The sequence below is a fragment of the Strongylocentrotus purpuratus genome, unplaced genomic scaffold, assembly GCF_000002235.5.
Source record: "Strongylocentrotus purpuratus isolate Spur 01 unplaced genomic scaffold, Spur_5.0 spur5_contig_829, whole genome shotgun sequence".
Classification (NCBI taxonomy): Eukaryota; Metazoa; Echinodermata; class Echinoidea; order Camarodonta; family Strongylocentrotidae; genus Strongylocentrotus; species Strongylocentrotus purpuratus.
In genome coordinates this window covers 244432-266972 of record NW_022145534.1, presented here as the reverse complement: position 1 = coordinate 266972, position 22541 = coordinate 244432, and the positions used below count along the sequence as shown (strand labels likewise).

General features: G+C 37.8%; 2 protein-coding genes across 2 annotated transcripts; one reads left to right on the top strand and one right to left on the bottom strand.

Annotated features, from left to right (window-relative positions):
• Positions 1-753: 753 nt before the first annotated feature.
• Positions 754-8912, top strand: LOC115918575 (transmembrane protein 115-like). The gene is made up of 4 exons (XM_030983433.1): positions 754-1397; positions 2060-2200; positions 5233-5356; positions 5880-8912. Exons 1-4 carry the CDS (start codon positions 785-787, stop codon positions 6076-6078), a joined length of 1077 nt encoding a protein of 358 aa, XP_030839293.1. The 5' UTR covers positions 754-784; the 3' UTR covers positions 6079-8912.
• On the bottom strand, positions 7535-21924 carry LOC105440246. The gene is made up of 8 exons (XM_030983436.1): positions 21426-21924; positions 18242-18293; positions 17064-17116; positions 13668-13796; positions 12045-12247; positions 11169-11246; positions 10613-10817; positions 7535-9655 (listed from the first exon to the last, which is right to left on the bottom strand). Exons 1-8 carry the CDS (start codon positions 21724-21726, stop codon positions 9606-9608), a joined length of 1071 nt encoding a protein of 356 aa, XP_030839296.1. The 5' UTR covers positions 21727-21924; the 3' UTR covers positions 7535-9605.
• Between the last annotated feature and the right edge of the window lie 617 nt (positions 21925-22541).

The window sequence follows — 22541 nt, the reverse complement described above, 5'->3', positions numbered from 1 at the left end:
GCAAAAAAAAAAATTTAAAAAATAGTGCCCTCTACCCCCTCTCCCCCCACTGAGCTACTTTTCGTCCCCCTCCCCTGAGAAATCCTGAATCTGCACCTGATTAAGACTAATTGATTATCTAATGCACAGGCATGTAGCCACGAGGGGGGGGGGGGGGAGGGGGCACATGCCCCCCTAAATTTCCAAGATCGGTTGAACTTTCTGTATATCTCTCCCCAAGAAGTCGATCAATTACATGTATGTGCCCCCCCCCCCCCACCCCCCCCCCCCCCCCCCTCCCCAAACATCAAACTCTGGCTACGGCCCTGCTTAATGCAATCAAGATTAATGTACAGTAATGCATGTAAATGCCTACTAAAATTAAGTAAATTGGGCCAATATGTGAGATGGGTAAGAGGCCTGGAATGAGAAAAGGAGTAAGAGAAGAGAGACAGAGAGAGGAGAGAGACAGAGAGAGAGAGGGAGGCAGCTGACACCAGCGAGAATGAGGAGAGTAAAGAGGGGGGTGGTTGGCTATGAATATTGCAGCTGCGTTGTAGTTTCGATTGCAGCCTTATGTATGTATAATCGTCAACATTTCTACTATTACCAAACTATTGTGGAATTAAAACCAGTCATTATATCTAGATCTAAATTATTGTACCTTTTATCCATTACGATTGGAATCAAAACAAGATTTAGATATTTTTGGGAAGACCCCCGTCAAATTTATTTCATTTTTTTTTTAACAAATAAGTGACTGTAAGCCAGACTAAAAAACGTCATTTCGGCCAACACAGTAAAAATGGCTACCTCGGCCACTACTGCTCCTGTCGGAGTGCAGCAGATTCAGGCTGTTTTCATGAAAAGCAGCGTTGTTGTGAAATCAATTTGTGGTGTGATCATTTTTCTATATTTCATATCGTTCCTGGTTAACAATGACAAGTATTTGGAAGCTCTTGCAGTAACTCCAGGCCTCATATTTCCACCAAGTTTTCGCGTCTGGACGTTGTTTACACACCCGTTTATTGAAGTGCATTTGTGGCTTGTTCTCCACGACGTGGCTCTTGTGTTATTATGTGGCAGACTCATCGAACCTCTGTGGAGTGCACTAGAAATGTTGATTTTCTTCGCTATTGTAACAGTTGGTTCAGCGATCATAACTTCATTTCTTTATTTGTTTATGTACCTATCAACTGTAAATATTACATACCTTTTTGATACACACATATTTGGACTCGCTGGTTATGCAGGAGCAGTGACCATCGCTCTCAAACAGTCGATGGGAGATGGGGAATTGCCTCCCAAAGTGGCAAGATTGAGAGTGCACCATCTTCCAGTTTTGCTCCTTGTATCATCGTTTTTGCTTCGGTTTATAGGAATAGTACCACCCACACATCCGTTCATGATATTAACAGGTGCTTTCAATATCGAAATTCAATATATCGTTCCTATTTTCACGAAGTGACGGTAGGTAGTGAGGAAAGTCGCCATGCAAATTGTATGCGAGTCTCCTCAGTCCTCACTACCGTCACTTCGTGAAAATAGGGTCAATATTTAATTTGGTTTCACTTTATACAGATCAAAATTCTAATAAGTAATATTTACAAAAATACAGTCAGACATGTTTAGACCTTAATCCTATCTGTAAATCTAAGTCAAGGGAGCGGGGAGCTCCATCTATCACCTCTGGCTCTGCTCTGGCATATTGCATTTGATTAAAGGAGCTGAGGTCATTTGAGTTAGAATATTACTTTATTTTTTAGATTTAGTGGTCCAGATTTTGAAAGTATTAGATCTATGCCATAAATTTGTTGAAAAAGTATTGATGATTGAATTTGCATTATGTGGATATTTTTTGCTGCAAAAATGTGTGCCTCCCCCTATATATGGCCCTTGTCAGGATAATGCAAATTTGATGCAGATTTGCAACAGAAATTTCTAATTTGGATGTCGCACCCTCATCTTCTCTGGTAATTCAAAGTGGCAAAGATCTCCCATATTTATAATGATTGATTTATAATTATGATATGTTGCTATGATTAATATGTTACTAAATTAGTTTTTCATTATTTATCAGGTATGTTGACAGGATGGGTGTATCTTCGGTTCTACCAGCGACAAACAGATGGAAGCAGAGGAGACATGGCCGACACTTTTTCATTTGCAAGCTTCTTCCCAGAGGTTATTCGACCATTTGTTGCTATATTAGCAAACACGGGTAAGAAACACCAGACCATTTGCCACCTGGAAAGGGGAAAATAATAATACCAACAACTTTTAAAAACATATCTACACAACAAATGTACCATGTACAGTTTTTAGTGTTTTAGATAGGGTTAAAAAATCTTGACCATAAACAGATCTTTATTCGTTTCCACTAATTTTGCAAGTCCTTTTGAATTCTTGAATGAAAATGAGCATACTTGTGCATGTGTACCCTTTAAGATAGTTTTCTCCATACCGGGTAATTCAAAAAGGTAGGCACCTTTTTGCTTTCTCTCTTATCTCATTTTTAGACAAATTATTGGTGGTATGACCAGCATTTACAAACTTTTTTCCATATCATTTGCAACAAGAACAAGTGTATTTTCTTGGACAAAAGATAGTATGATGGTGGTACTAAATTTGTATAATATTTGACAGCACCAATATATGTAGGTTTATGAAGTGTTTTAAATCTAATTTGTACATGCATGAATAGCGAACAGCTTCAATGTTCTTTGTGATGAGCATAACAATGCATCCACTGAGATGATGATAATGGTTCATTGAAATGCACTGGTAGTGGTACCCTCATGTTGTATTTGATCCACATACTGTCTGCTAAGAGCTGGATTGGTGTTAACTTAAAAATATTATACAGATTTAATACTTTTCTGGCATTCAATAGATGATAATCCCATAATCCCTCATGTGCTTTTGGCTTGTAGGGGCTAATCTGGAGAATACAGTCACAAAACGATCAAAAATGTTCCCTCTCACACTTAACACTGTATCTATCTGCTGTGTTACTGCATGCTGACAAAGTTAAAATCCATGATTTCTTTCCTTGATACTATTTCAAATCAAGTGTAATGATTCACTGATTTATTAATTACCTGTACTATGATGTTTGATGAGACCATCACCATTTACACTGTACCCTAAACTGTGACAATTTTAAAGGATTAGATTGATATATCATGCCTGGTGATTTTGACTTTTCCTTGGGGAAAAAACAAGTCCTGAAATGTCCATTTATATTTCTTGAATTAATCTTTCAAGTTTAACAAAAACTGTACCGTGTGTCATGTGTATAATAAGGTATGCTACATGTACAGTGTATGTTGTAAATTACTAGAGGAATAAATGATTTTCCTGTAGATCTTTTACTTGTGTAAAAAGACAGTTTGGTTACAGTCCAGTTTTTATGTACCAGTATTCACGACTCTTAGTGTTTATATTACATGTCAGGGGAAAAAATAGATAAGAGCATGGGTGAGGTGGCTCCCGAAATGCCCAAAAGAGCCTCCGAAAGTCATTAAAAAAAGCCCCCAAAATAGAGTTCAATGCAAAACAATTTAAAGAGTGTAATTTTAATGCAAGCAAGCTTAAAAAGTAGCCCCCCAAATTGTTTAAATATCTTTTTCCCTGATATGTTTACCAGGTACTGTAGTGAACCTGCTGAAAATGCATTCATGTTCTTGTCTGAGATTTGCTTTACTAATCCTGGGAAGGACCTAGAAAATAACTGGACTGCAACCTGGCATTTCTTCTCTTTTATTCAATGGGTACTCCAACCAAGATGACCAATGCACAGGTCTTAGAACAATTTAGACAAAAGTAAAAGAGCGAACATAAAAGTTTACTCAAGGAGGATAAGTAAACATACTTTACATGTTGATGTAGGGAGAGGGCTTCTGAACAAAACATTGTTATTAGGGGGAAAAAAGCAGTCTGGATTGAACAATAGAACCTCTAGTGCTTTATACTGGTCATCTCTTTGAAGTGATTGACCACATTACAATGGCTGAATTGACTGTATTCACTGTTCAGTGTTCACTATAACGGAGAGGGTGTCTCTGAAAAAAGGGAAACCAAAGTAGCATGGTAAATTACTCAATAAATCCCATACTATGTCCCTATAATCCCATACATTTTGAGGGTCTGAAAATGCTCTTACGCACGACGCGCGGGCTAGATTTTGATAAAACGCTATACCTTATAATGTGTTATACCCTCGCACGCGCAATCGCGCCGAATCGTGAAAATGTCACGCATTGCCGATCTTTGAACTTGGCGTCTCTGTAATGACCAAAACTAATTAGGAATCATCAAGTAATTTAGCCTAATAAACTTAAATTGTAATTTTCCTTTTTTTGAGGGTCATACTGTAAACTTGATTTTAAGTTATATGCAGAACATTATTGAAATTATAGTTTTAAAAAAGCAAATTATCTTTAATTGTATCCCCCGGCAGTATGCCGGTGGGGTACTTTGGATTCAGCAGCGTTACGCCGCCGCCGCGTCACATTCTTGTGTGCGCTCTCACTGCCACATTTCTTGATGGATTTCTTTCAAATTTTGTATGGAGGTGTATCCTGGTATAATCTACATACCTATAACTTTTGGTGATGCTGCCCCCAGTGTTCCGTCTTCTATAGGGTACAAGGCCATATTTCTGTGGATGGTTTGTGTGCGCTCTATAGGCCACATTTTTAAAGGGATTTTGTTCAAATTTTGAACGAAGGTGTATCTTGGTATAATCTACAAGCCTGTAGATTTTAGTGATGCTGCCTCCAATGTTCCGTCTTTTATAGGGTCAAAGGTCATATTTTGATAGATGTCTTGTGTGCACTCTAGTGTGCGCTCTAACTGCCACATTTCTTGACGGATTTCTTTCAAATTTTGTATGGAGGTGTATCCTGGTATAATCTACATACCTATAACTTTTGGTGATGCTGCCCCCAGTGTTCCGCCTTCTATAGGGTACAAGGCCATATTTTGTTTGTGTGCGCTCTATAGGCCACATTTCTAAAGGGATTTTGTTCAAATTTTGAACAAAGGTGTATCTTGGTATAATCATCTTTGTCCCTCCTTCCACATAAGGATAACACAAAATCGCTGCCACTGCCGGGGGATACATTCGCATTGCACGGCAATACAGATTGCGATATTTCTAGTTATCATGAATTATCATTACTCATCTCAAATTATCTCTGATAAAAGGCCATTCTTTTTCCTTGTCTTGCATTCTTTTCTTTTTTACAGTTCACAGTGTGCTAGTAAAGATCAAGGTGTGTAAGAAGCAAATAAGGAAATATGATGTTGGTGCACCATCTCCAATCACAATTAGTCTACCCGGTACAGACCCTGCAGATGCTGAAAGAAGAAGGTAAGCGTGTCCATGTTGATAGGATGCTTAAGCCCAACTGCACAAATTATAGCTACTTGCCCCCTCTATATAGCAAACAATGCCTAATCGGTGACCATTGGTTCCCCATGATCCTCTTTTTCTTATGTTAAGTGAGAGCTGATTTGATGAGATAACCACCTGTCAGTAACCTTGCAGGGAGGTCCAATCCCTCCTGGCTAAACTAGTGCAGTGGGGCTTTAAAATACACAGTATTGCCAAGTGTGCTTCTTGATCGAGGATGAAAGTGTATATTCAACTTGACAATTAATAAAATAATTATAGTGTAATTAGATTTGAAGCTACAAATCTGTGACTCTTAAACTTGTGTATGGTATTGTTCAAATGGTATAGATTATTCTAATTTTCTAAATGAAACAAATGTAACAAATTTCTGCTTTGAGTCGTGCACGCTGCATAGTTGAGGAAAAAAAAACACTTCAACATGTTTTTTTTTTTTTTTTTTTTCATGAATCGTTCTCCCAACACTTTCTCAAATCTGCAGGCAAATAGCTCTGAAGGCCTTGAACGAACGACTGAGTAAGGTTGAGGAACAGACGGCATGGCCTAGCATGGATGACCAGCTTTCTTCTACAGACCCGGCTTCCCCAGCACCTTCAAGCGTCTCCCTCATGAGTGATGCCAACCCTAAGGATAGTGTAGAGATCAACCTGGATGATCCAAGATCCAGCGGGATCGCCTAGCATTGAGGCCGGGAGGCAGTAGGGTTGGAGAGTTGTATTTTTTTTGGTATAAGGAATAGAGCAGAGAAGATGGTGGTCGCGAGTCTCCGATATCTTAGCACGGAACCTTGAACCTTTAAAAGGTACAGCCTTAGAGGTCAATTACATTGACAAATTGATTTGCTACCTTCAGTTTTATGGTCTCTACATGAAACTGTTAATAAATTTAAAGGAAACTCCTCAAAAGATAATGAGTTTATTGCTGTACATGGAAGAGATAAAGGTGGTTTGATTCTTTGCTCATTGTTGGCCAAGTCAGATAATTCATTTATGTATTAGTATGTGATTGATAGGCTTCAAAGTGCATCATTTCTTGGTGTTTTTTTTTTCATAGGGAAATTGCAAGAGAGGGATCTGATAGCTTGAGGGAATTTCACCATTACAATGTAGCTTGTTTATTACTTGTTTTGTACATCTAAACTGAATTAACATTTATTCTGGAAATGTGTAAATTTTTCATATATAGCAAAGAGCTCTGCAAATAGAGGTATTTATGCTCAATAAACCCAGAAATGTATTAAAAGAATCATTCTTTGTTAGTGGTGCATGTAGCTATAAAATGGTCAACCTGTGTCTTGAGTTATGTATGTTATAGTACCAGAATCTATATACATGTAACAGGTACCTTGTATTTGATCTCAGTACATACAAATATATAGGTGGACTAACCTGTCTTTATTCATCAATCAAGCTTCCTCTATGAAAATACAAGAAATGTTTAATGGTAACTGCTTCTGCAAAACTGTATGTTTTGTTTCTTTCTATTATGACCACGGTGTGATGTGATATTGGAGTTAGTAGAGGTCTAATGGGCATGACAATTGTGATTTTGTAGTTCCTGAAATGCACTTGTTATTGTGTATGTACATGTATGTGAAGTTATTATTTATGATGGAATATAACCAATTGTGATCATTCAGCTGCCCAATTTGGATCAATAGTAGGGCAATTAATGAAAGTTATTTTGCTTTGATAATCTACTGGTTAATTTTTTTAAAGGTATGTGAATATAATGAATGGAAAAATCACCCAGTATTACCCCTAACATATGTCTTCATCATAAAGAGCAGAACACGCTCTTGCAACAGTGATATTGAGTGAATGTATGAAAAATCATATAAACAATGCACCTGTAATTCAGTGTTCGGTGTGTCTTTTGACATTTTTCCAGCAGACACATCTCATTTTCCACAAAATTTATGTGAATATAATTAATGGAAGCAGTGAAAAAATACACGGGGGCTCGGGGCGAAATAGCCCCCAAAATGCCCAAAAGAGCCCCAGAAAATCGGAATAGAGCCTCCGTAAAAATTTGCATAGAGTTCAATGTATAACAAATTTTAGAATGTTATTTTCATGCAGGCAAGCTTGAAAAGTAGCCCCCGAAAAATAAATATTAATTTTTTCCCTGATTGGAAGAATCGCCCTGTATTACCCCTATCACATGTCTTCATCATAAAGAGCAGAACACGCTCTTGCAACAGTAATATTGAGTGATGAAATGTACAGAATGTATGAAAAATCATATAAACAACGCACCTGTAACTCGGTGTGCAGTGTGTCTTTTGACGCTCTTCCAGCAGTTACATCTCATTTTTCACAAAATTTATGTAAATCTTATTCCAGTTTGCCCTGTCCAATACACCAATGAAATTATTTAAAAGTGCCATTGAACATCATTTGTTCCTCCTATTGTATTACTTATTTATAATACGTTTCTCAGTTATGTATTCTGTTCTTGTTATGAAATTTTAATCATACCGGTAGATTACGAATACCCTCCTTTTTTTTGTGTGTAAATGTATGCATTTTGTCGTATTTTGTTGTAATAGTATTGAACATGTAATGAATTATTATTCTTATACTCCACACCATCCACTCTCAAGATATAATTACTATACATGAAAAACAAAATATCTCTTGGGGTATAAACAAAAACATACTTGACACAAGTGTCTCTCTCTTCACTGATAGAATTTAATGATTGAAGAAGTGCTTCTACTACATTATGACATGATTATATATGTATACAGTTAAAAACTAAATTATTCATACCCTTACCAAGTTTTGTAATTTTTTAAGTATGTCAAAAATTGATTTGTCCCAATTTGTATTTCTTGAAAATGTGAAATATCAAAGCTTCTAAAATTATTCAATAAAGGCCCTAATTCAATCAGTCCACCTTTCATTCTTAAATTACAAGTATACAAAAAACATCAAACTTACAAGGGGTATCAATAATTTAGTTGTTAACTGTATGTCATTGTAGAGCAACAGCAAGTTAATAGTTTGATGTTCATGTTAGTCCCTTTTTCTTTTAAGTGTATGCAAAGAACAATAAATGTGTAATTCACGCAAGTGTGCTGTAGAATGCATCATATGCAATCTATAAAAGTTTATTTTGGGAAGAAACAATGCGTTAAATAGAAGACTACTGCTTGGTAGAAAGAGCATGAGCATATAAACATGGAACTGAGTTTTATATCAAGTCACAGTAGATGTAAAAACTTTGAATAGATGGCGAGATCATGTTTGATGAGGCAGTCAGTTACCAAATACATGTATATGAGTCTTCACTCTTCACATGGCTGAAATTAAAAGCGCTTTGTAATTGTTTGTGCTTATTATGTCTGCATATCAATATATTATGGTACTCCACTAACATAGAATTCTATTCAAGTTTAGTAATATACCAAGTCAATCATCCGATTTGTCATAATAGGTTGTAAATTTTCCTGATTACTCTTGATAATGATAATGATTGAAATAAAGCATTAATAAAAATCAAGATTAAACCAGCAGTTCAGTGTGTGGAATCATTACTTAAAGAGCTCCTTAATCTTGGCTGTAAACAGATGAAATAAACTGTATAACAAACTTGCAACTTATCAAAATCACATGAATAATAAACTGCTTTTTTCAAAATACATCTCAATGAATATCCTAGAAACTAAAATAGCATTTCACAAACACCATCCAAAACATTTCAGATTCACCAGCATGTTTTCCCACTTCATAAGACGATATTCACAATGTGGGCTTTCACAAATACAGTAATCACAATTAACTGTTAATACGTGGTGACATTTAATGTCTCGTTGACCTACATGTACACGACTACACACCTTTTTATAAATACAAGTACCCCATGTGTTACACAAAATGTTACATCCAATAAAGGTAGAACTTGTGCATTACCGGTACACCTAATTTGCAATTGAAATTATTTATTTCATTTATATTCTGACACCATATACAAGATCATATTATGAATAAGTATTACCAAACAATGTGGCAGATTGCAACAACAAAAACATCAACAATGGCTCAGCCAACAAACACAAAGTCAGTATAGAACACTTACTGTAAAAGTACAAAATAATGCGCACATTATCTTTAAAATGTTGTATTACATGAGAAATATAAAGGCAATGAGTTCACAATAGGAAAGATGACAAAATAATGTATTTAATTTATGAAAAGGCACATTATGTGAATTGAAGACATATGTCTTCAACGTTCAGCCCAGGAAATAGCCCTGTAAAGGGAAAAATACGGGGAGGGGAGGGGGAGGGGGAGGGGGGGAGGGGGGGGGGGAAGGGGGAGAGAGCAAGAGCGAGAAAGATATAGAGGTAGAGATCCAAACAGAAAGAATTTAAGAGGGAAGCACAATAAAGAGTGGGAAACAGAGAGAGAGAGGGAGAGAAAATAAAAAAGATCAAAGATGCAAAAAGAAAAAGTATTGTAAAGTGGAGAAAGAGAGAGAGAGAGAGAAAGGGGGGGGGGGGGGAGGAGGGAATGGTAAATAAACAGAAACATAAAAAATCATAAGATATGGCTTACACTAAATATTTCTTGTTGAAAACAATCAAGCATGTTTAGAAAAACAAAATCACAATCATTAATGTGAAATCATTATCAACACGAGAGAGAGGAAAACGATATGTCTAACATAAAATAATGTTTTTTTAGTAAAGTCTTCAACTAAAAAAATAATTCCCAACTGGTAATCAAGCACAAAGGATATTTCAGTTTTCAGTAAATTTCAGTTTATCCTTACAGCCACGTTAATTATAGGTTTTATATTGCCTATTTTAATTGTCTTTATCAATAAATGGTGAAGGTTACTTTTCTTAACTTTTTTTTATAATCAGAAAAAAGAAGAAAAAAGAAAAGGTATGACATTCATTAATCTCTAATCCATTTGAGGCCTTAAAAAAAGATGTTGTATTGCCCTTTAGGTGCCAAAACATGGGTCGGTCGGTCGGTCGGAAATCTTTTTTTTTTTTAAATACTTTGTTATACTGTTTTTTTCTTCTCAGTTTTGAATGCTTTAATGCATTTTCCCCCTAAAAAACGGATATAATATTGACAACATAAACATTCAAGGAATGCATATTACTGCTAACATCATGATTGACCTATATATGACTCATTAAATCCTGTTTTTTTTTAATTGATTAAAAACAATTTTAAAGAAAGAAATCCCACTTACCATGTCTGATTACCAGTGTCTGACATAAGACATGGTAATACGTGCTGTGGAAGATCTGCTCCCAAGCAGGATTCCACCAGTCCTCAAGCCCGGAATCCTTCCGGGTCATGATGGATAAACCTCGAGTCGAACAGTTAAATGACTTTCCCTCTACTGGAGAAGCGTCTGCCATACTCACATACTTTGTCGTGTATATTGCATGAACCTATATATATATATATATATATATATATATATATATATATATATATATATATATATATATATATATAGAAAACAAAACATGAGACACTGTTTTATTTGAATTTATTTTATTCACCCAGTCAAATTAAATCAAAATGCAAAAAAGTATTTAAAAATATGACAGAAGCAGATCCACGATGCTAGAGTTGAGGGGTGGACATGCATGTTTGAAAAATCCCCTGACAATTTTTTTTGGTCACATATGTAGGGGATCGATGCCCATTGGCTGCCGACTAAGGGGGTGCAGATGGTGATGGGAAAGGGGGGGGGGGAGGTTTCGTATCAGAGATAATTTATGGTTAGTTTGACATACCTGATTGGTTCTCAATCCTGCTTCTGCATCAGCGGGTGTAAGGTAGTGAAATATCTGCTCAGTCTTCAGAGGTAAACCCTAGACAAAGGAACACAATGAATACAAGAGAATGTATTATGAATATAATAAAGTAATTGTATGAAAAGAGGTAATGTCATTATCACCAGATTTTAAAATGATGAATTTCAATCAAGTTTGATTAAGAGAAAGTTATCTAACCGCTATTTTACAACCGTATCAAAAACTTTGTACTATTCTCATCTGTCTTGAACCTGGTGTGAATGATTTGGCTTCATCCCACATCATCCCTCCCGATAACTCCATCAGAACTTCCTCTTGCAAAAAAATGTATAAGTGTTGACCGTTTTGAGAAGTTTATAACAGGGACAGTTTTCCTGGTTATTGAAAGAGAAAGCCTTAAGTTGGCCAAAGGTTTTTTTCACCGATAGACTCAAACAATATGACGTCATGACTCAATAATCTTTTCATTTTCCTTCATCACTATCAATTGGAGGGATTGTCCTTTCCTAAAAAAAAAAGGAATATTTGAACCATACATACCCATTACATCTTACTGTTCAGACACTAGATAATTTTATATCAAAGTTTCATGCTCCATTCATCTTTTGAATATTATTATCAGTTTCTTTGTTACTAAAACATATCCCTGTCTGTTACCTAAATATATCAATGTCTGTTACCTGGATATTTTCTTGTCTGTACTTCACTTTAAAAGAACCTTCAAATTCACTAACATAACGTTTATTAAATAGACCTTCAATATCTTGTAGATAATCAATGTTTTTGAGAAAAAAAGTCCAGCGATTCTGTAATGACTTTTTTCTTTGCATGTTCCTACTTCTCTGTCTGTTATACCTGAATATTATCCTGTCTGTTTAAGCAATGTTCATCGCTTGCATAGCCGTCAAGGAATCCGATTTTCTTTCCCTGCATGTCAGAGGTGTCAAAACTAGACTTTCCCGGTGACGCGTTTAGCGTAAAGAACGCGCTAGGGAATGGCTTGGTATAAGGCTCAGTGAAAGCAAATGCCCTTCGCCTTTCTGGAGTCTGTGACCAACCTGGAAAAGATAGAATATTCATCAAGAATCGGCTTTATATTAGAAAACTGGTTTTGAAATTTAACAAAAATATTGATAAATAATATCTTTAAAAATACTGTAGGAGTGAAGCATTATCGGGGCAGCGCCAGGAGCGTCACAACGTGACGGACATGTGCGCTATATAAGAAGCCACCATTATTATTATTATTATGTGCCTTTATATAGGTAAGGATGACCGGGTCCGTTGACACCATGAAATGCCAGCTCAGTATCAAGGTGCCACGCCCATCTTGGATTGACCTCCTGAATATTTGGGGTTAAACCCTGGAGTAACTTGAAGAAGAAAAAAACAGGAGGGAAATTTCACTTTGGAAAGATGATATATTATTGTTGACCGTCGAGGTATGTTACAAATTTTGGGACCTGATTCATGAAACTTGTTATTAATAACGAATGCTAAATTTTTACGACAATGCAAAAATAAAATGCCACAATTTCAGTACCCTAACTTAATTATAACAGTTATTGTAACTTGTTATATTGATATCAGGTTCTATCAAAAAGGTTCCTGAACTGTGTTTAATTATTTTACTCGGAAACTTTCCATGTATTCCACAATGGAATGGGGCCATGTTTGCACATTAATCAACACAAACGTTTCAAATCCTATTACTGTTCATAGTTGTTATGGGCAAACAAAATCTTTGGTAAAACATTCTATACACAAATTATATTACATTCATAACTAGATAATGTGTATTGTACATGTATTATATAATATTATAAGCGCATCAGGTAATTACCCCCTGGACAATCATGCCCCTGGAAAACAATCCCCAAGGACAATAACCGCCATAAAATTGCCCCCAATTAAGGACAACTACCCCCGAGAACAATCACCCTCAGAAAATCACCCCTGGGACAATTATTCCCCACCCGTCTCAGGGAAGTCTACCCTGATAATAAGTTGGTTTTAATAAAAACAGATTTGTTTTTTATTTGTTTGTGTGTTTGTGTGTTGTTTTTTTTGTTTTGTTTTGTTGTTTGTTTGTGTGTTTGTTTGTTTGTTTGTTGTTGTTGTTTGTTTGTTGTTGTTGTTGTTGTGTTTTTTTTTTTTTTTGGGGGGGGGTAATTGTCCTATGAGGTAATTTTCCGGGGTTCATTGTCCTCGGGGGGGGGGGGGGGGTGGGTGGTTGTCCTCAGGGATAATTGTACTTGGGGGGGGGGGTAATTGTCCCGCTGGTTAATAGCCGGGGGTTGATAGTCCAACGGGGTAATGTCCTAGAACCTAGTAGTAGTAGCAGTAGTAGTAGCAGCAGCATGCAGCAGCAGTAGTATAGTAGAAGTAGAAATAATAGATATTGAAATCATACCTAAATCCTCTTTGGAGTCACACATTATGTGACATCCGTTTCTTATACAACACTGCGATACCTACCAGCGCATGCATCATACCAGCCTCCGTAGAGACCCTCTCCACCCGTCGCAGGTGATCCATTCTGAGATTTCCAGCAGTTTGTGCGTTGATCAGTCACTATCTCACATTTCTTACCCGCCACGTGACATACTGCAAAGAGATGGAAGTGGATTGAAAACACGGGAGAACAATTCGAGAAATAGTAAATGCGTGTTGAAATGATGAAGGTGAAAGTGTATAGTTTCAGGGGTGGATCGGTGAGGAGTCACGGGGACGGGGAGGGGGGGAGGGGGACGGGGAGGGGGAGGGGGAGGGGGAGGGGGAGGGGAGGGGGAGGGGAGGGGGAGGGGAGGGGGAGGGGAGGGGGAGGGGAGGGGGAGGGGAGGGGGAGGGGAGGGGGAGGGGGAGGGGAAGGGGAGGGGAGGGGGAGGGGGAGGGGAGGGGAGGGGGAGGGGGAGGGGGAGGGGAGGGGGTCCCGACAAATAAAATAATGCCTATGTGTACCAATTTAACCCTATAAACCAGAGGCAGGAACTAACTTATTTTTCACTTCCCTCCCCACCCCCCTCCCGCGCGAAGCGTGGAAGCTTTGTGCACTTCACTTAATTATTAGAGAAAGAAGACGATCCGTTGTGGCGCGAAGCGCAGAAGTTATGACGTTTCATTTAATTATTAGAAAAAGAAGACGATTCGTTGAACCGTTCTCGACTCTTAATCCTAGTCTGAATTCAGTTGTCCCCCACCTGCGCAAAGCGCTGAAGCTTTGACGATTCAATAAATTATTAGAGAAAGAAGACGATTCATTGTACCTTTTCGACTCTTGATCCTTGTCTGAATTCTCCCCTCCCGCGCGAAACTCCCCCCCCCCCCACCTTTAGCGACGCCCCTGCTTGTTATCCCATTATTGTTATCTCTTCTTTCGTTGTTTAATTCTCTCTTTCCCCCTTTTTCCATCTCTTTTTTTTTTGTTCTTCTTGTCCTTTTTTGTTTTTGTTTTTGTTTTTGTTTTAGTTTGTTTGTTTGTTTGTTGTTGTTGTTGTTGTTTTTTTTTGTTTTTTTTTGGGGGGGGGCTAAACGCCTGGCAAGAGGGACCCCATATAATGCACACTGCAAAGTTTCGTGCCCCCCCCCCCCCGCCTCTCCCGGTAAAAAAAACACCATCTTATAGTATTATCCCCTTTTTTCTCTACACAGTCTTTCCCCTTTCTTCCTTTTCTACATTTGCCACACTCTACCCAGGTGAAGAAATTAAATGGGTACCTGGTAGGAGTTTATTCCTTGCAATGCTAGAGCGCCGTATGCCAGCCGTGCTAAAGCCAGTGTAATAATCGGGAGCGCCAGGAGGGTCAAATCTGACTGACATGAGCGCTATACAAGAACCCATTTTTATTATTATTATTATAGGTTTTCCCGGCCAATTTCGTCAAAGCAGCGATCAATTTCACTAACGTGCATTCATGTTCGAGCAAATTTTCTCCACTCGTTGCTTCCCTGTTTCATTTTAAAACTTTTTGCATTCAATTTCGTTTCGAGTCACCGAATTTTCGAAACAAGCACATTCAAATTAACGTTTGGTTCAGTCAATTTGGAAATGCGTTAGCGTCATTCAATTTCGCCAAAGTTGAGTGGAAGGACAATTCTTTGTCGAATCTGGGTTTCATTATCGTCTATGGGCAACCTCTTTCGCAATCGGGTCATTCAAATTAAAACTAGACCTCATAATTATTGTATGAGGCTTGATGTTTATTCGGATATTCACTTTTTCATGTTCATTTGTTTATTATTTTTCTCTACGATCTTTTCTGAAATGATTTCACATTATACAATCTTCTTATTTGTCTGATATATTTATATTGCATTCAATATTTTCTCTTTCTGTCGATCTTTATTTTTGATGAAACATTTCTTTATACAGTCATGTCTTCATATCTTTCATTATAAATGAGGTTATTTTTTAAATGTTTTTTTTTATCAATCTGGATTGAGTGGGTAATCTTTCTTTCCTTTCATTTCACATATTTTTCTTTATTCACCATTGTACTTTGTTTCCATCATGGCCATGTCTAAAGCTCAACTCTACCGCTGTCCAGGATCTGTGTATAATTATATAGCTTGTTCTTAGAAGAAGAAGAGAAGTCACAAATTGTGCGCCTTCTCTGGGGACAGTTACCTGTGTAATGACAGATATCTGCTAACGAATACGCATAATCAGTCCTACAAGTAAACTTAGCATTAAATTATTCAAACAGAAGTATATTAAGTGACAAATTAACATCAAATGAAAAGCAATGCACAAATGTCACATATGGATGCCTAATCACGAAATTGAATGCTCGAATACATACCACCGTCTGTCCGGCGCGAATTTGAATGCTCTTTGCACGCTTTTCTAAATTGAATGCTCGTTTTGCACTTCTCCGTGACAAGAGTATGAAATCGCATGCTACTAAATCAAATTGAACGACGCAATTAGCTTTTTGAATGTTGATCTACATAGTCATTCAATTTCGCACGAACTTGAATGAACGTTACGTTAATTCGGATGCTAAGTTTACGAAGTTGGGCAGGAAAACCTATATTATTTTCCGCCTTTTCTCTCCTCTTTCTTCCCCTTTTTTCCTTTCCCCTCCTTTGTCTCCTCTCCCCTTTTCTCTCCTCCCCCTTTTCTTCTTCTTTCTTTTCCCCCTTCCCCCTTTTTTACCGGGGGGGGGGAGGCACGTGCCCCCTGCCCCCCCCCCTTAATCCGCCACTGCCACGTTTTGCCAGATTGGACACTATTTTGCCTGATAACTGAAACCCCTTATTTGCTTGTAAGAAGTTTTTGGGGAAAATCCCCTTTTACAAAATCCTGAAGCCGCCCCCTCGGTTTCGGTAAAAGTAACAGAAAGAAAAAAAGATGAACAGAAAACTGTGATGGGTATAATTATCGCGGACACGGGATTGGGAACGTTAATTTTCAATATTTAAGCGGGACAAAGACACTGATCGCATATCAGATGACTGTTAGGTCCACCCTGTTTTTAATTTTTGTTCTTTTATGCACTTCCTGGCTTTGTCGGTCTCTTTGACTGTCGGTGAAAATATGGGTTGAACAGTGGTTACAAATACAAAGTTTTTGTTGTAGTTGTCTAGAGAGACGTTTTCATGAGTAATGCGAACTGTGATAAGGCCTAAAAAAAAGATGTTGTATTCCCCATTGCGACCGACCCCAAAATCTTAAAATCTACGGTCGGCTTTTTTAAAAAGTTTCTTTTTTTGTTACCGTTTTTGTTAGAAAAAAATCTATTAAAGCATTCAAAACTGAGAAATATCAGCCAAAAGAGGGAGACCAAAAAAAAAAAAAAATTCCGACCGACCGACCGACCCTTGTTTTGGCACCTAAAGGGCAATACAACATTTGTTTTAGGCCTAACATACCGGCTTGCACCATTTCAACATCGAATCCGTCCATTTGTAAAGTTTTTCCGTCTCTGATAAAAGAAAGAAAATAGAATGAATCAACAAAGAAAAAAATGACACGTAAATTATGTTAAACGCCATTGTTAAGCATAGAAACGATTAACCCTTACTGTACTGGGGGGGGGGGCCTGGGAGGCCCCCCCCCTCGACATTTTCGGAGTTTGCGCCGCAACCGCTTGGAATTTTGAAATGTCGTTTCATGACTTTTTCCCCTCAAGTCTTACGCACATTTTGATACCATTTTCGTCGAAATCGGATATACCTGTAAGGCGTTACATAACAATTAGTATGCGCATGTCATCAAAAAAAAAAAAAAAAAAAAAAAAATCGCATCAAAATTTGCATAAATTATCATTATTAATTACATTAAATTAACTTTTTTGTCTTAGAAAAGAAGTTTCATATGAATAACGAGTTTCAACATCCAAAAATTGGAGTTTGACACGTTTTCTGTAAAATGCATGAAATTAGCATTTTTGCATAATTAATTAGGCTAACGACAAAAATTTGCATATTCGGAAAAAAACTAATTATACCATCTTGTTCCTAATGTAAATATCTACAAACATGCAAATTTTCGTGTTCATCGGACAATCGACGGCCGAGATCATAGGGGGGGGGGGCCTCCCAGGCCCCCCCCCCCCCCAGTCAGCGGGTGCTCAAAATAGCCCAGTACAGTAAGGGTTAAGGAACATGGTGATGAAACGTTGAAAGATAATAGAATATAGGGAAGGATAACCCGTCAGTTTAATAAAGAGAGATAAACAAAAAAAAAAGGAAAAAGAAGAACAAAAGGAATATTAGAAAAGATATGAGGAATAAAAGGAATGAGAGAGAGAGAGAGAGAGAGAGAGAGAGAGATAGATAGAGAGAGAGAGAGAGAGAGAGAGAGAGAGATCGAATTACCCTTATAGAAGTTAACAAGTTTCTTTATGTAAATGCATTGTAATGTAACATCTACAGTTTTTTTTTACTAATAAATGATAATCTAAGTGATAAAATCAGATTTTAAAATAGAAAAATGTTACCAAAAATAGTCAAGAAACAGCTGTGACTAATTGTTATAATTAAACATGGTTTGAAAACGCCAGGTGCCAATTAACCAAAGTTCTTTGAATAAAGAAATATTTCCTTACATGTAATGCAATACAAGGTTCGACTGTCCAAGCGCAAACGTCCATGTTTTCTCTGCATGCATGGTAAAAAAGAAGGAGAAAAAACAGATAAATTATAAACACGATTGAATAAAGGCCTCATGTAATTTATTAAAAAATTCATTAAAATCCCATTAGACATTAATTTCCTTCAAATCGTATTACAAAAAGTCCTATTAAGCACCCAGACTTCGCAGATTTGATTTGGACGGGGGTGTGCCGCTGAAGCCTCGAAGCCCCTACCTAGTTGGGGGATTTTTCTCGAAGTAAGGCCAATTTTCGGGTGTTTAAATGGCAAACATCCGAAAATTTTGGAAATTTTGAAAAAAAAGAACCGATGTTTCGTGATTTTTGGGTGAAAAGGTGAACCATTAGAGCGGCACACCCCCGTATGTCTTAATATGCAAGTACCCCCCCCCCCCCGCCCGGTTGTAATCATATCGTAAGCTTATAGCCCCTTTTAATCTCTCCAACAGCACTCACAGATATGACAATGACGTATAATCTACCAATGATTTCTTCTTCGTTCTATTACTTTCGATCCGGAAGAAGACAGAATATCATTATTTCTAAAAGAAGACTACCCGGTAGTTATTGATAGACGACGGATGCACTGAGTGGTTACAATAACATTAAAATGACAAAGGAACATGCCGATATAACGACTTCGCGCCTTTTTCGCGGGGAAAACCACATCAAGTTGCTGAGGAAAAAATGGACGCAAGCAGAATCATTTTGCGTGTGTGAGTGCTCAGACAGCTTTATTATTCAGATCCAATAAAATATTCGACCAATGTTACCGACAGTGGACAATTCCATTACAGGGATGATATAGCATGGTTGGGAAAGAATTTTAGAAAAGTACGGGTATTAATTAACCTTGCCTCATTTATTGTATCTATTCATAAGCTATTCATATCAAGTTATGTATTATACGACACAAGGGCCAGCAAACAAACAATGATACGAACATAGTTTGCTCGTTATTATGGCGTACTGCTGAGGGGCTCTAGAAATATGTGGCGGGGGCACGTAAGGCCAAATTAAAAAAAAAAACATGTTTAGCTTCCTGTTTTTTCGAAAAATAGGAAGGAGGAGGCCCTTTTTTTTTCTTTTTTTTTTTTTATCTTTCTTTCAAAATAGCCGCTCAAAGGGGCCGCTCGGTACATTTTCCCTGACAGTCGGGCTATTTTTCAAGATGGCCGCCAACATTTTTTTTTTCTTTTCAATTCAGAAATAGATCCATTTTAGCAGTGTTTATCATGTGTTTTTTTCGGGGACGCTAAACATGACTATTTTTGTAAATGGCCTAATACAGGCTTTTCTCAATGAAATGCAATTCAACAAGGCTACGGTTTGGGTGGAGGGTGCGGGTGGGGGACCAGGCATCTTCATTTCTCACCCTTTCCCCTTCATCTTTTCCCTTTACCCTTCCCCTTTCTATTTTTTCTTTCTTTAAACAAAAATTGTTGTCACCACTCGATGGAGAAGGGGGGGGGGGGGGGGGGGGGGGGGAGTAGGAGGAGGCACGTGCTCCACGTGGCCCCGAAAGTTATACACAACTGCTTGTGATATCAAGATGAAAGCAGTTTTGTACCGTTGTCCTACATATTTCTTTTGCCTGATGTAGGCCTTTAAATGTCATCTGACACTCTTCTGAATTTTAATAGAAAAAAAACTTGATTCATTTAATAGTCTTTGATTAAAATGACCTAAATCATCTATTTTCTGTGAATCTCTTTCTCTGTCTTTATTTCTGCCTCATCTCACCCCCCCCCCCCTCTCTCTCTCTCTTTCACTCCATTACTCGCTAGACTGTTGTACATTTAGGCGTCACAGCAGGATGACCAAACTGTATTGTGTTTGAAATATATTTATAAACTCTAAAGGGGTATACAAATAATCTATTTTTTAGTGACATAATGTATAAGGACAGAATGATCTTTATCACATACACTGTACTTTTTTCCCTTCATAATTATGAATTATATCTCATTAACGTTGTATATCTGTTTGGATGTATCTACATTCTTAAAATCAATATAACATAATTATGTAAAACAGTTCAGAATTGAAATAATTGGGATGCTGTAATTCTAAAGATGCATGAGCTATGTTATGCTCTGGAGCATTGGATTCGGATGTCAATTTGGTTAGTTGCCAAAATAACCATGACAACATGGAGATCTCTCAGAAAAATTCTTTTAAAATACACACAGCTTACAAAATACAGGAAATGTTCTAAAAAATATTGAATGAACTCGTTCATGATAGAGGTTACTCATTCTTAGAATGAGTAACGCTCTATCATGAACGATGTTAGACTAACATATTTTGTTTGCGTCAGAATTATCAACCTTTCTTCAACAGCAATGTCAAAATGAATGATGGGCCTAGATCTTCAAATACGTGTATTGATGGGCGCATGAGGTATATATGAAAAAGTCAGATGGTTAAAAGAATAATATGCATATAAACATTTGGAAGCTAGCAGAGAAATTCTATCTTTGAACATTATGCATGTCGAGTACGATGAGGGCCAAGAAAAATATTAGATTGTTGCCATTCGTTATATAGAAACAAGTCATATCATTGTAGCAGCAGTACCTTTAACAAAATGAGTAACAGGTTTGTCTTTACACCTACCATGATATTCTGGTATAGATTTGGCTCATAAACAAATTATATACATTGTACGTGTATACTATGTAGGTCTATGTGCACAAACACTGTCCGTTTGTTTCCGTATAGAATGCAGTTTATATCGTACCGCTAGACTGAACAGACAATACATTGAACCAGGGATTGAACATTATCATAATCCAAATCGTTAACAAAGAAATGTTACAATGTAAATTTGTATTGAAATTGAAAAGGAAAACGAGACGAGAAGAGTATGGGTAAGAGGGGTCGAGAGAGAGAGAGAGAGAGAGAGAGAGAGAGAGAGAGAGAGAGATGGGGGGGGGGGGAGATGGGGGGGGGGAGTCTTAGAAGTTAGAGATGGAGTGGAGAGAGCCCGGAGGAGGGGAGAGAAAGAGAAAAAAAATACCTTTGCCTTTTGGGATGGCTCTCGATCAATATATTTCACCTATTTTCTTCTTCTTATTTTCATCCCTGTTACACATCACCATTCTTTCAGAGCAAAGAAAACAAACGAGTTACTTACCCGATGTCTCAATAGACATCACGCGAGAGAGAGCGAGACCAGACAAAACAACAGCCAACAGACAGATAACGCCTACCAGAGCCATCATCAAGAGAGTCGTCCTCCGTACCGCTTTGACAGATCCCCTGGCTCCCTGTCCATTACCGAGCACCATCGTCATCATCGGATTCGTCGAAGAATCTCCTGCTGGCCTACTCTCAATATTACCCGCGAAAGCTTCCTGACTTCCCTTCCCCTCTCCCCCTTGGTCATCTCCTCCTCCTCCTCCCAGACGAGAGAATTTGAATCCGGTATCCGCCATTATTTCCCGCCAGCGATCGCGACACAAATTACTCGGATTACAACTTGCCGTCTGTTGCTGGACTCAACGTTATCATAGGAGCACAAAATGATATCCAACGGCAAGCACGTACATCGGATCTATATACCAATATCTGACACACAGATCGACAGGCATGCATCCGCAGTTCTCATTCCAATCACCATGAGTACTGTTTGCTGTTGCACATGCCTGTAGGGCGTTATAATACAGAACGCTGTTGATATAATTTCAATAACAGGGGATGTATAGAAATTGGTGAACAGAATGCAGTCAACAGTGGACGATTGTCCTTTGGACGATGAAGGGCACGCGGGAGAGTGTTCTGGCGTCAAATATGGATGACTCATTATTGGGCCTATACATCGCGTGCACGGAATTTCCATCATAGCATATCAAAAGCATATTTCATTAATTAGGCTTCAGATTATGAATAAGAATTAAACCCCTATGTGTTGTGCGATTGGTCGGCATAATGTGTTTATTAAACTACTCTATACTTAAACTCATGTGCATATTTCTTTACTTCTTCCTTTGTACTTTGAAGGCATTTTTATATAACGATACCTGAAAAGCAACGAAGGATCAATGATTTACGATGCACATTGGAAAAACGGGATGGGGGGGGGGGGGGGGCACAGGAATGCAATCATTATACCACCTGACGACCGTCATGAAGAATGCAATGGTGATCTTTGTTCGCCTTGCTTTTGAAGACTTATGCCCCCCGGCCCCCATGTATGCATAAAAACCCTAGATCCACCACTGAAAATAAATTATTATGAACGTTTAACCCG